Raw genomic sequence first — 15,062 nt, forward strand, 5'->3', positions numbered from 1 at the left:
AACACAACAAATGAGCTTAAGCTACTTGCTGTGGACTCCTGTGCCTGTGCCTATCTACAAGAGGAGAAGTGATAGAGGTATGCTACAAGACAAGAATTAGCAAACAAGGCAGGGTACATCTCATAAAGTTGCCATGTCATGAGTTTCAGTTTAATGTTTACCCACAGTGAATGATAAAGGAAAATAGGATGAGTACAAAACTATTCATGAATTAGAAAATGAAAACAAAGTTATAGCCGCTCATGATCAGTTTATTCATCAGTTTGATTTGTTATAAATAAAAACACTCTAAAAACAACAAGTGGGCTACATACTATAATTGTTTATTTTTATGCATTCATTTTAAACAAATCTTCACAACATATACAGTCGATATGTTCTTAACAAAATCCACAGGTGCTCATGTCAGTTTTTTCTTTTTAATTTTGCATCATGTCCAAGCCCTTTGAAAACTTCTGCTGTGTCCTGACAAAGTGGACACTGAGAAGTTCGGGAAGCACTCTGGATTGTTGCAGACGACGAAGAAATCTCTGTCACGGGAGAAAGGGGGAGCCAAGAACACTGAAGGATGGAGAAAACAAAGAAGAATACAATTCAGTATGATGTTTGGAGCTGCTTTGAAAAGGTGTAACACAACATATTCAAGCAGAGGATCAGAGTTTGTCATGATGGATGTTTAATGATGAACAACAACAACTTATACCTGTAAACAAACACACATCAATCCCTCGCCCTGGGAGGCTGGTAATACTGCTGTGTTGGTCTTGAGCGTCTCGGCTGTCCGTCTCCCCCGCGACGAAACTCTAATGAACTGTCGTAGTACCCATCATCTTCCTCCTGCCATTGTACATTTGATATGGTTGTGATGTTACTGCGGGTAATCAGATTAAAAGTCATTCATATTTCAAGACCTTCTTTCACTCACTGAATGAGAGTTCAGTGGGTTAATTTGTTCAGAATCAACAACAACAATCTGATGATGCTTCTTTGTCCTTACCATAACATCAGCTGGGATAGGTTTGATGTTATGCAGTAGAACTTCTTCACAGTTCCCATAATCGCTGAATACAACCACAGCCGTGGAGCCTGATGAATGCACAGCATCTATTCTGGCATGGTAGAACTTCACGGGTGTGCAGGCACAAACAAACAGAAACAAACAGAGATGTTAATATCTGAATACAAACATCTTCACGTCAGATACAGATGATTATAACCTGACAAATGAGTCTAACACACTGTTGACTCTGTGACAGAGAGAGAGTCACAACTGCACTCATTATTTCTCATATTAGTGAACTTAATGATCAAATGAGTTCTTCCAAAAGGAAAATAAATACAGTTTATATTTCTGGAAGTCATTAGTATTTCTGAGAGCTTTCTCCAACTTCAAAATGACAAAACATACCTTGCTGTCTTCCCAGTACAGAGCCAGGCACTGGTCTCCGGGTTTCCAAGCTCGTTCCATGTAATGGCCTTTCTCTGGTCCTCGAGGTCCCTGACCCCTGCCCTGTCCAGACCTCCGTTTAGGTCCGGGGTTATTGTACATGTTCTTCTTCGGCTGCTGCTCCCTGTGAGGGGGACCCGATGAGTTTGCAGGCTTGATCGGTCCAGTTCTTTTGTGTTCCACATCTCCGTTTTGGAAATGACTAGGATCCCCCGTCATGATCCGAGAGTCCTGCGATGACCCCATTTCTTGGGGTGAACCTGAGCCCCCACCCCTGTAGTTAAAGTTTGGCGGTCCACCATCCCTCTGTCGGTCAAAGTAACCCGAGTTTGGCCGCTCACCTTTCCCCGACCTTCTGCTGTTGTTGGATTCTTCAATTCTGTCAGTGCGTTTGTTGTTTCCTCTTCCGTCTGGTTCACCCCCTGAAGAGTTATTAAGCTTAGACGTGGGCGCGTTATCTTTCGGCCCTCTCCTGTGAGATGGCCCAGTCGTGTTCCCACCCCCACCACCACCACCCCCACCACCACCACTACCACCACTACTACCACCACCACCACCACCACCACCACCACCACCACCACCGTCTCCGTTCCTGGATCGCTGGTGGAAAGATCCACCTATATCCATCAGCTGCTGAGGTTCTTTCGAACGTGTAAAAGTAGTCGGGAAGGATGAGGGAAAATTCTGCTCATCCCGCATGTCCCTCCTGTCTCCCTGCGATCTGTCTGGTGCGCCTCGCGACCATCGCTCCTGGCTCTTCCAGTGCTGGCCCTGCGCTGATGTTTGGGGGGTTGGAGAGTTGGAGAGAGGCTCCTGGCCGGGTTTGGGGAAATCGGTGTCCCTGTGGAAGCGAGGTGGTCTGTCGTTCCTTTGTTGCCGATGGTCATTATGAGATGAGTACTTGTTGTGAGATGTGTCTTTGGAGTAGAAGTCCGAGTTGGAGAAGTTTGCTTTGCTGTCATTGTGCCGCTGAGGGGCCTGGCTCTTTGGCTCTGAGAGAACAAAGCAGACAAGACCAATGTGATGATGGCTGAACAGTTACAGGCTGATAAACACTGAATGTTTTTGTGGAATCATAAACACCTAACCATATCATTCTAGGTACAAAATAAATCAAATATCAAACATGTTGCATGTGAAAAGTTTGCAGATTTGGTGCTTCACTGGTCTTCACACTAGCACACATTTCAGGCATTTAAAGAACACATCTTAATCCCTCTCAGGCAGAAGATAGCCAGCTAGCCATCTGTCTTTATCCAACCATGACTCTGCTCATGTCAGAGTACGGCTCTTAATTGGCACATTTCTCACCAAAGAGCTGGCATGAAAAAACACAAACACCACCCTGTTCATATCCTCATACTGTGTGTTTCTGAAATAAATCAGTAAAAATTAAAAGCATGTTTTAAGAATGATATTTGGACCCACCATCGATCGAGAAAACGCCCATCTTAGATTCCAGGAAGTCAAAAAGAGTGCTTGGTCCAGATGGCCTTCCCCCTGCTCCCTCCTCCTCGTCTTCATTCCTGGACCTGCCTCTCCCCCGTCCTCTGGCTGAGGAGAACCAAAGAGGGAGATTATATTGACCCAAATGAGAGCAGCTTGTTCAAATGTGGAGCTCATGTGTCTTCATTTACTACTATATGTGTGTGCATTCATGTGAGTCTTTCCAGAAGTGAACCCAACTCACTCTGGAGTTAACTTCTGCTCAAAAGTGAGAAGCAATATCGGAGCTCTTCAAACTCCTTAAAAATGAATCGACTCAGATTGATGCATGTATGCAGCAGCTGCTTTAAAAACTGTCCTTTCCCTGCTGTTATATCTTTCAAAAGGAGGCAGGAGGTATTTCAGTGTGATGGAGCAAGTGTCAAGTTTCAACGAGTGGATTTTCCAGTACTAAAATAAACACAAAACAAAGGCTGCAGGTAGAGCATCAATCTGAAAAACTAAAGATGTTTGGAAAACATCAGCAGTAAATTCTCTATACAATTTGCAGCAAATGGAATAAAACAAGCGAAGCCGACACTGTGGACCTTAACTTAGCCGTGGGCTATTTTTACTCCCCAAATCTCAATCTGACTCTTCAGAAACGAATAACTTTTCTGGCTTCAGGGCATTCTTTCAAGCCAAATCAGGCAGCGCTTGTGTTTGTGATTGTGTATGTGTTTGTGTGTGTGTGTGTGTGTGTATGTGTGCGTGTATGGACCTCTGGGTGGAGGCCTGTTGGATTCAGCTAACACAGGACCAGGTCTGCTACCAGAACAGGCACCAGTCAACAGGCTGTTTAGCGCCACTTCAAGGTTGTTGTTGTTGTCCATGAGGGCCTGCCGAGCCGCCTCTTTGTTGAAGCCCATCTCCATGATGTCTCTCAGGGCACGTTCGTCCACCTACACGCAGGACAGAATGAGAGGATGAACAAACACAAATGAAAAAGGGAACAGGAGTAAGGAACAGGGTGACAGGAGAAGATATATAAGAATAAAGAAGGCACACCTCCGTTTTAAATGGGTCAAACATGGGCTATACTAAGGGTTTTGTTTTAGGTCGGATTAGTGTTCATTCAAGTTTCAAACAATCATTAACATATTCCAAAGCCAACATTATAATATCCTTCTCAATCCTATTAATGTGCTCAGCCAAAAGTTGTCCGACTTCAGCTGGAAACTGGCGTGTCACTACATAAAAGCTAGACGAATGGACTGCCACTTGATTGGAAAACCTGACCAAGCCTCCAATTCATTAAGATTTCTACAATATCATAATCATTGCCCCATGAAGTCCATGAGCCATGAAATAGGACTCTAATCCAGGCCAAAGAAAGAACACAGAACAAGTTCCAACCTTTAAATTACTTTGTTACAGTGAATGGAGGCTCCAGTAATGAGAGCTCTAAGTCATAACTAACTTGGTCCGGACCGAGTTCGTCCACTCACCAGCTCTCGATAGTTTCCATCTTGTCTGCTTTCTGGTCTGTCGGTCCTGTCGGCCCTGTCTTCTCGCCTCCTCTGCTGGTACGAGTCTCGGCTCCGGGAGGAAGAAGCAGTGTTGGATAAATTACTCCCTGCATTTCCTCCACCGCCGAACGTGCGGGGACCCTAACAAGGCAGAGAACTTGGAGATCAATAGAGCTGCACAGTTGAACAAAACAAATCCAACACAAGCAACAGCACTGTTTTAGTTTGCGATAATACAATGATTACTTTTGAAGAGTTAGTTGAATATTAAAGGGCAATAAAAGTTGTCAATGTCAATAAGTTGGTTTTTTTTTTTATTCAGACTAAATGAAACAGTTTGTGCAAGACTTTCAAACTACAAGCGGAACAGTAAGGTTAGTTAAAAGGTAAAAGTGGTCCTGAAAGCCAAACGCCTTGTTGCAACGGCTCAACAAAATGATCAAGTATCAACTGTAAGAGGTGATTAGTAACATATTGATATTAAGGGTTTACATACCTCTTTGGTCTTGGCCACTTCAGCAATAGCTGCAGTCCGCTGCTTCTCAAACTCATCATTCTCGTCAGGACTTTTGATCACATTGTGAGTCTGCAGGGTCTTCCTCTGGTCGAGATCTCTGCTGTCTACTTCATCCCTCCTTGCACACTTCTACAGGGAGCAAATTGAGAGAGAATATATTATCAAAGATCCTCATCAATCATGTATAGTTCCTTTAGAAAAGAATCAATACACCTGGCAGCTTCCAGAGTTTTTGGGAATCATATTAGGTTCAGAATGCAGTAACCTGCAGTGTTTAAGTTAGACTCTAAGTTTTCATTGAAGCGCCCGAAAGTAACACAAATCCCACAGCTGCCTCCGAGCTCTCGCTTATTTGGGAACTGTTAAACCGCAGCGGATGATTGGGAGGACTAGTATGGAAATCAAACACGTCCTGCGGCTTCATCAAGACTGTAGGAAATCAGAGAGAACGGCAACTGACTGGATGATTGGCCTTCGCTTATGAGGAGGTTCTAGCTAGGGATGGGCAATGATTTTAGAATATTCGAATATTAGTTCACCTTGTAAAAATTGAGTTACTTCAAATATTTTCTCATTTTAAAAGTAAAATTTTTAGTAGTATTTTGGCTTGAAATGCCAAGCGGCAACCTCCGGTCTCAAACTGTGAAGCCCATGCGGAAGTGTTATAAACTGCAATTCATCGAGCATCCACTAGAGGCTGGCTGTACAAACACTAAACCACATACACACCAATTCAAAAAAGACTATCTTTGCAGCAGAAATACACACGTTTACAGCCTGGTACAAAAAAAATCTTTGGTCTACGTAGCTCATTTCTCATCGGCACACACTGTACGGGGGGGGTGAATTTTTTGTAACATGACAATTCAGAAGATATTAAGATAATGAGTTTTTTCCCAAATAAGGGCATGACTGACTTGATTGACAGGCGGGAACACATAGCTGTTAGCTAGGAGGCTCAAACCCCACCTCCTTGTCTTACACTAAGTTTGGTTGAGTTCTGCATTTCCAATATGGCTGCCGCCGATTGGCTTCAAAACAGCGCTCAGGAACAGATGAGTGACTTCAAGGATACTGCGTCCATTATTTATCCAGTCTCTGGGAAATGCCCATCCCTAGTTCTAGCTTGGTATGTTAAAGGCAGTGTGAGTATAAAGTCAAAGATGGCATATCTGCAGAAAAGGAAAGAGCGGGGCTAAAGCCGTGTTACCAATAAAGACTATTTGCCCATTTTTGTGGCGGAGCATCAACCCGTGCAAGCTGCTCCCCATCCGTTTGGTACTGGCCTTGAAATTTGCATTTTCAGTCTGTGAGGTAATTTCATGCTCAGCACAGAGGGCATGGTGCAAATGGGAGAGGTGAGGCGCAAACAGGTGGAGGTTTGTTCAAAAGTGTGCTGAAGATCGAGTTTTATGCTTAAACTGATGTAAAATAATCATGCCTGATTCATAAATATGTCGCAAATCTGATTATTTTATAAACAAAAGCAAAAAAATCTGCTAATTTGCAATGATAACAGAATAAATGAGCTTTAATGTTTTTAATAATTGTATTCCAAAAATTCCTGCCCATTAGATACAAAAAATGGGGTATAACACAGATGAAACGCCAGGAAGTCCGTCTCCATTAATATATGAATTAATGTGATTGATTTTGACCATATCAGCGCTCTACAGCTGCTTTGTACTGTATGAAAAGCTTCATCCTCAGTTCATTAAACCCTTGCAGTCATCTGACAGCAGAGGTGCAGATAAGTTCATAAATCTGCAGCCTCTGCTTTGAGAGGTGCCAAGCCGGAGCGCAGTGCCATCACGCATGACTGTCCACCATGTTTACCTGCATTTAATCACTCGCGCACGACATCAGGCTGCTATAAAACAACCACAAAGACCTCTACACGGATCAGACCGCTGAGGGCCATCCATCCTGGGCTTCACTGCCTCCTTTACAGAATTTATCAAATATTTCACTGGTTTAATATTTTTATTATCTTAAAATGAATTAATGTGAAAACACCAGCTGCTTCACATTAAAGGTAATTTAAATGTAGGATATTATAGATTTATGACTGACAGATCATTCAAGTAATGTTCTATTAACAGTGTTTTTATAGCATTGTGCATTAGCCAGGCTAACCGACACATTAGCAAACTGCAAACAGGCTCTGGAGGATCAGAGGAGCTACAACCCAACATACAGGGCTCTCAAGTTTTGAACTCAGTTCAGAGTGAGATTTCGACAGACCGCGTCTTCTAATCTGCGGTCAGTCTGCATTGCGCATGTGCATCCTTTTCTTTGGAACGTAACGTTGTTGCGTTGTTTTACCCGGATACAAGTGATGCTATTTTTGATTGGCTGTTGGGTAGCTATATTTCTTTCTATCTTTGATTAGCTGGTGCGTGGCGAGCTCATTCTGAACTCCAAGGGAAAACCACTTGATTCCTACCTGTTCCACACTTTAAGGAAAAGCTGCATAACTTGGTTAGAGTTGTCCTAGTAATTACTCTGCGTGAGAAATACAAAGTGTGGCGTGTGAGCATGTGACCAGGTTGAAATGCGTGTGTCTCACGCCCAAAGTGTGAGACTTGAGAGCCTTGCCACATATTTGTATTAGGAGATGGGCAAGGATTTTCGAATATTCGTTCACTTTGTAAAAATCGAAGGGTTACTTTGAATATTTTCTCATTTTAAAAGTACACTATTTCATCGTTTCTATCAGTGCCTGGTTGTAATACGGTATTCCCACCAGACGGTGGCGACAGAGCATCTTAAAGCTGCTTGCTAACCATATTAAATAACAGAAGAAGAAGAATGCTTACTGCATTAAATAGCACAAGAAGAAGAAAACATTTGCGACAGTGGCAGCGATTTTTTTCCGCTTCTGAATCTCACAGTACTACACACGTATTTCCAGAGACTGAACATGGCTGTAAAATGTAAACAAACACGCCATGCTGCGTCACAAAAACGCCGTTATAAAGATCGAGACAGATGCCGTCAGTGCCCGCTACTAGCAGCACCTCATCCTGCTGCTGGTTAATGCGATTGCCACACAAACAGGCCGTTAATGGGACAGGTGTGTGTCTGTGTATGTGTGTGTGTCGGGGGCGGCTGATTAATCGAAAAATCGTCAAATAGATGCCAATGATTATCGAATATTATTTTGGCTTGAAATGCCATCCCTAATTTGTATAGAATTAAAGAGGTAATTGATGTAAATAAGATGACTCAAACTTGTATGCTCTTTTCTTTCATTGGTGTTAAATGTAGCACCAAAACACATGTCATGTGGTGTCAATGTTGCAGACTTGGTGCATGTGGCAAGTAATTCTCTCATGACGAGATGACAATGAGTTAAATTCTTCTGGAGAAACAAATGTCACAATGTGACAAAGTCTGGTGAAAGCCTCCCAACTCATCTCCATTTTAAAAACGCTGCTGTGAAACGCGGCGGTGACAGCTCCATACTGTGAGATAGCTTCTGAATAGCAGGAACTTGGAGTTGTGGAGCTGACTGACTAAATATAAAGAGCGACTCAAACTGCAGCCACAGATTTCAGGAGAATCTTCCTCCGAGTGCAAATTACCTCGGAATAGGATAATGTTTGCGTGTAGCCGCCATAAGAAGACACCCAAGCTGCTTCTGTGACCCAGCATTAAAGGGAAATCTAGAGAATGCTGAATGATAATTCCCAAGTGCTCCTCGTCCAACTTTACAAAGCCTGAGCAAATCTGGAATGAAGAGTGAGTGAAAATCCCAAAAGCCGTGTGTCAAGCTGATACAGCTGTATCCCAGGCTGAAGCTATGATCCTTATAAGGGAGGACTGACTCCGGCTCAGAGGTTTTACAATGAGACATGTCTGAATTTAATTCTATTTTTATGTGGTGGTGATGTGCCAAAACACAAAATTAGGAAATATCACATTATAAAATATCAGTGATTATTTAATACTGTGCATAGACAGAGCTGATGGACGATGTGTGGATTTGCAGCTTTTATGTAGCACTTCTGCAGCCTCTGTTTTGTCTTTAAAGGCATCTAATCTTTTCACACAATTAAATTCAGCCATGCATTTTAAAGATTAACGAAGGCTTTCACAATTAGTTCAAAATGTTCAGAGAGAGAACATTGCCAATAAACAGGACATAGAGACCAACTCCAGGAGGCAGCCTTTCATTAGTCCCTCCTCTAATTCGACAGAGGCGGCTAATTTTAAATCACTTCTGACATCCTTTTACCAAAATTCTGACTGTGCTATTTTGGTTGGTTTTGTTTTTTAGATTCTATTTATAGTTGATTGTTTTTCCACTGTAAACACATTTTTGTTTTTTGCGCCATTAAAGTCTTTTTATCCTCACCTGACCAAATGGCACAAAGGGAGGAGGTCCACCTTCTGCTCCAATGTTACTCCTGCTGTGTTTGGCCAGACTCTGCAGGGTGAACAGAAAAAAAAAGAGATCATTCTTAACAACTAAGAGAAAATACCGCCCAAAGCAGAGGCCGATGGTGGCCTTTAATGCAGATTTAAAATGATTGCCGACAATTGAAGCACACATTTCTTAGCAAAAAGGAGCTGAGTCATCACAATAAATATCAACCTCACCCTTTGTAGCTCCCATTTCTCCACCATGTGATCAACCTCGCCTCCAAGGACCGAGATTTTTGAGTCATCGAGCAGCAGAAGACCATTTTTAACCTGGACTGTACCGAGGAGTTTCACCTTTGTTCCAGGGGGAGTATTAAGACTGCAAAACAGAAACAATTCAAACATTAGTATGATGTCATGCTTAAGCGTCTGATAAATTATAAACACATTCCAAGAATTAATTGATATTACTGAACTTTCAGAGCGCCATATTGCCTTATCCATACCACTTTATAAATGACATGGAGCCGTGCCAGGGGAGGGGTGGTGAGGCTAGGAGAGACTATCAATAATCCCAGCTGCTCCCCCGTCCTCATGGTAAATTAAAAGCCCCTCTATCTCATCAGGCCTGATAAGGCCTCTGCCTCTCTCATTAAAAAAAGCACTGGGACTTAGAGGGATTTCCAGCTACTGATGCCGGATGCCAAAGCAACAATTAGGGATTTCACTCCAAACCTCTGGGATGGATGCTGTTCTCATGATAGCAGCCAGCACAACGCGAGGCACTGTCTCTCCCTGATTCAATCACATACACAGAATCCTACATACACACGATGCAGCCTCTGATTTATGTTGCTCATAATGCTTAATTGTCATGCCTCTGTATCACTGTCTCACACACACTGAGCGGTCCTGTAATCCATCCCATCCGTCTTTGACACTCACTTACGACCTCACGCACACTAAAGCGGACACTTTCATTAGACACACTAACCGCTGCTGCTGGCCGCTGTGTGTGCGTGTGCGTGTGTGTGTGTGTGTGTGTGTGTGTGTGAGTGCTGCTCATAAAGAGGGGATTTGTTCTGTTCTGTTCTCCCCCTCCATCAGAAAGTCAAGGCCCACATTCTGGCCACTCCACCTGTACAGACTGGCTAGTCACCATGGCAGCCGTCACCAAGGCCACCGTTGCTGGGATGGAGATGTAATTAAGGCTGGATATTGTTAGATCGCTGCAGCCACGTGGAAAATGCAGATAAAAGGAAAACGGAGACATGTGCTGGGGTGAGAGTGTTGACAAGGGGATGAAGAGGAAGGGTGTGTGCAAAATCTCACACATTTGCTCTGAATAAATGAGGACATGGCTTAATGACATCCTTCCTGCTTCTACATCCTCACTATAAGTATATACTTTACAGTTATCTTGTTTTTAAACAACACGATGAAAATGATTTTCTAAAGAATTACAAATCCGAGCACCTACACTGAAGCTAGCGTATTTCTCAAGTCAACAAAACTGTTATTCAGGTACCTGATTTTGGACAGGTGTTTAAACTCCAATCCAACACAGGTGGTGTGCCCATCTGTCATCTGTAGTCGCAGCATTCGCGGCGCACCCTGGGACTCCTCGTGGTCTTTAGGAGCTGAGATGTTCCTCACCTTCTGCACTTGGAGAACACATGGTCCCTCCAACTGGTCACGCACGAGAGACAACAAAGGGATGAAAAAGGCAAATCAGCAGCATGTGGGGGAGGATTTGAGAAAAGCATAAACAAACACAAACTGGAGTTTTAGGAGAATATGATGACGGCTACACAAATTATGTATCAATTACAGAAAGAAAACTATTTCATTTCACCACATCTTTGTTTCCACAGGTTTACCTCTACCTTCCAATGTTTCATTTCTCTTATTCATATATTTACAGACACCATTTAGTTTGTTATACACACTGTAAGAGGCAGAATGTAAAACCAGGGATGCATGATTGAGCATATTGTTCTCACTCTGAAGAGAGCAGGGTCGAATATAACCCTAAATAGCATGTTTTATTCTTTTGACAATACATTTTCTCCCTCTCAATTTTTAAAGGTGAAGCAGACGTTTTTCTGCGACTTCATTGTCAGTGTGTTAGGGCCATCTAGTGGCGCTCATGAGAACTACAATTTGGCATGCACTGGCTTTAGGCATCACAGAATTAAGTGACTTTAACACATTATCTCCCAGAAGGTTTTATAAATGTTGCACTACATTCAGTGTAAAGGGACGTCTCTTGAACTTACCTTTTCAGTCCTTCCACTATTTATATCAGGCGGTAGAAATTTCCCCCCAATAGGCCTGAGGTCACTCTGCAATAAAAACATATTCTTTTAAATAAAATAATAACGTGTGTTTTTTTTTTTATTTTAAACACCTTATTAAAATATATTTCTACATATTAGAGCAGTTTTTATTTCCTTGTAAACACATTTTTTTTAACCAAATGGCAAAAATCTGATATTTTTTTTGTGGATGCATGTACTATCCAAATATAGATACATATAGCTATGTTGCATCAAGCCTTGTAACAGGAACAGAAGCAGGAGTGTCCCTGTTGTTAGGGTAAAGCAATGAAGCACAGGACTGCACACATTTAATTATAGCACTGGTTTAAAATTCCAATGTGTACTTTTAAGGCCCTGCAAACTCTAACCCAAAGTTCCTGCATGTTTCCTCGACCACGTAGACAATAAGAGGTCAAAGAGTAACCTGAGATATGTCACAGCTTCTGCAGTAAATGCAACAACTGACGGTTCTGGACTTACACCAGAACAGTCAGGGTAGACAGGATAAGCCTTGGCTTCAGCCTACACCTTTCTTGGTCAGCGTGTGATTGAATTAAAAATACATGTGGATGTATTTGCATGTTTATATGTAGCCATGAATGTACTTGTGTATGTATGCGTGTACATGTCGATATATGTGTCTAAATATGTACACTACCAGTCACAAGTTTGGACACACCTTCTCATTCAATGGTTTTTATTTATTTGACTTATTTTCAACATTGCAGATTAATACTGAAGACATCAAAACTATGAAATAATCTAGTTTTGCCAGAACATGGATTACAACAGTAGTCAAATAGGGCTATCCATTGTGTACTAACCCTACCTCTGAACAACACAACTGATGGTCTCAAACACATTAAGAAGGCAAGTCATTCTACAAATGAACTCTTGACAAGGCTCATGTCAATTAGAAACCATTCCAGGAGACCACTTCATGAAGCAGACTGAGAGAATACCAAGAGTGTGAAAAGCTGTCATGAAGGAAAAAGGGGGCTACTTTACAAAATATAAAATATAAAAAACATAATCTGGTTTGTTTAACACTTTTTTTGTGAATTAAATAATTCCATATATGTTCTTTTATAGTTTTGATGTCTTCGGTATTAATTGAAGAGAAGGCGTTTCCAAACTGCTGAATCCCTCAGTGATTGTTTTTGTTTTTGTGATTTTTCCATGGCTTCTATGTTGTGGAGGGAAGTGTGGATTGTTGATGCAGACCAAACTATAACACCCAAAACTCTTACTCCCTGATAAGTTAACAAGAGTAGATTCACTGTGTTGTTTCACTGTGCCAAGAATATTCAAAGATCCTCCTGAGAAAGACTTGATTGACAAGTCTCTGGTGTATCACAAAGAAATAGCTTAATGTGAAAAGCAAGATAATCCTTTACCAGAGGCAACTGGAGGTGAAGAGGTGGGTCTGCCATACATGAGTCATATTAGAATAAATGAATCAGCAACTAGTTCCTAAATATTCCAGTTATACAGGCTCTAATATATCTGTACACACCTTTGAATGATAACTATTTTGTAGATGTGGCAGCTTTCAGTGCTCACAAACCATTCAATATTGCATCTACATTCTGATGCTGTTATTCTGCACATGTGCAAACCTTGCAAGATTAAAACTTACGTCAAGTGCAATACGAATAATGTCATTATGTGTGACTTTCTCTGCAGATCCTTTCAGCTCTGCGATGCCTTCATCTGTGAGGTACCTGTGGGATGACAGAAAAGGTGGAGCGGGAGAATTAACAGGATGCTACAGGTTTCACATCAGCATGTCTTCACATGGCCTTTTTCTACAATGGCATTAGAAATGTGATATGAATCTGTATCATCAGCTCCTAATAATGCGTGAACTGTGACTGTGATTCATTATGTTTGCAGGTGGGTAGGCTTCAGCATCTTTAATAAAGTGTCCACACAGGATAACCTCACATGCATCGTCCATTCTCTTAGGTTAAAAGGCGCTAAGTGTAATCTAGCATTACTAACTAATTACTAACTAAGCAATGTTATTAGCAAAGACAATCAAAATACCAAATCTATCACAGATTTTAAATGATTACATTTTTATTCGTTTTAGTTTCATTCTGCTTTTTATCTCTAATGTTTCACAGCTGCGTTAATATGAAACGCTGAGTACATCTGACTCTCACACAAGTGCTAATGTGTGGATTCAGCTGAGGTCGGTGCTCCTGCACAAGCCACCACTTATTGTTCCCACTTCTCGGTAAACGTAACCGAAACTGAAGCGTCAACACTAACTGAGCATTCTGTTGACAGCATGCTAACGGCAAGTGTGCACAAGCTAGCTGACCTTATTTAATCTCACTGCTGCCTCTATTCAATCAGTTAGTCTAAGTGTAATCAAACTAATAACGCTATCACAACTCGGATTGTTTAATAACACCCTACAGAATAGGAAAAACTTCGAACTACATCAGAACTCTCTAGTTAAGTCACTGCTAATGATAAGCTAATGTTGTGAGCTAACCCCAGTCTGTCACATCAGTGAGCTAGCTAACATGCTACCTACCAGCCCTCTTTGCTCAGGGAGTCTGCCAAATCGGTCATTGTCGTCCAAATGTCAATTTGTGAAAGACGAAACCAACTGGTTCAAAGTAGGAACATTTGAATAACGACTATCTTATTAGGAAATGCATATTTTCCCTCTAAACAATGATAAAGCTCGCTAATGTGAGAATTGAACGACTTTGCGTGACATACGTCATCGACGCAGACGCGTTCTACAAGTACGGAGAGCCACGAGGGAAAAAAGTCATATTGTAATTTATAATTGTGTTTATTCTCCCTCATATACCGCGGTTTAGATCTGGTTTAGTGACCTTAAAAAGTAGCAAGGAATTATTATTATTAATTTTATTTATTTATTTATCTATTTAAATCAGTGCATTATCTGCCTTCCAATTGTTTTTTGTCAGCTTTGTTTATTTGATTATTATTTATTTGTTGATTCATTCATTTCAATATTTAGTTTATATTACTTTATCCCTTTTAACTGTATATTATTTAGAAAGGGATGGGAGGGCTGTATAACTGATTATTTGTTTGTGTCCTGTTGTTTTTTTTTTGTCTATTTGACTAACTGATCATTACCTTATCGTTTGTAGCTATTCTGTGGCTGTTTCTTTCTGTATGTCATTTGTCATGTGCTTTTGTGTTTTGTCATGAGGGTTGTGTTGAATAAAAAGACGATTGAAAGAAAGAAAAGGTAGCAAGGAATAAAGGACAATTTATTCTCATTGGTGGGATATACTCATAGAGAATGATAAAACAGAGCACTGGATTCATAGACTCTTATTTTTATTTCTATGACTGAGTCAATAGCTAATAATCAGAATCAGAATCAAAAATAATTTATTGGGGGGTTCATTCATAACAGTTACCTTAAGGGGTTCCCAAAATGGGGGTCCAGAGTGTAC

General features: G+C 41.3%; 1 protein-coding gene across 2 annotated transcripts; it reads right to left on the bottom strand.

Annotated features, from left to right (window-relative positions):
- Nucleotides 1-299: 299 nt before the first annotated feature.
- tdrd3 (tudor domain containing 3) lies at nt 300-14,380 on the bottom strand. 2 transcript variants are annotated; one of them, XR_004630793.1, is made up of 14 exons: nt 14,156-14,380; nt 13,247-13,331; nt 11,566-11,631; nt 10,815-10,975; nt 9,524-9,665; nt 9,279-9,350; nt 4,898-5,047; nt 4,381-4,542; nt 3,654-3,834; nt 2,876-3,001; nt 1,409-2,439; nt 998-1,123; nt 704-871; nt 300-561 (listed from the first exon to the last, which is right to left on the bottom strand). XR_004630793.1 is itself a non-coding variant. In XM_034680436.1 (14 exons), exons 1-13 carry the CDS (start codon nt 14,191-14,193, stop codon nt 721-723), a joined length of 2,457 nt encoding a protein of 818 aa, XP_034536327.1. In that variant the 5' UTR covers nt 14,194-14,380; the 3' UTR covers nt 300-561; nt 704-720. The 2 variants fall into 2 exon arrangements, 1 of the variants encoding a protein (XP_034536327.1); XM_034680436.1 differs by having other exon boundaries at nt 704-837.
- Between the last annotated feature and the right edge of the window lie 682 nt (nt 14,381-15,062).

The sequence above is a fragment of the Notolabrus celidotus genome, chromosome 3, assembly GCF_009762535.1.
Source record: "Notolabrus celidotus isolate fNotCel1 chromosome 3, fNotCel1.pri, whole genome shotgun sequence".
Lineage (NCBI taxonomy): Eukaryota > Metazoa > Chordata > Actinopteri > Labriformes > Labridae > Notolabrus > Notolabrus celidotus.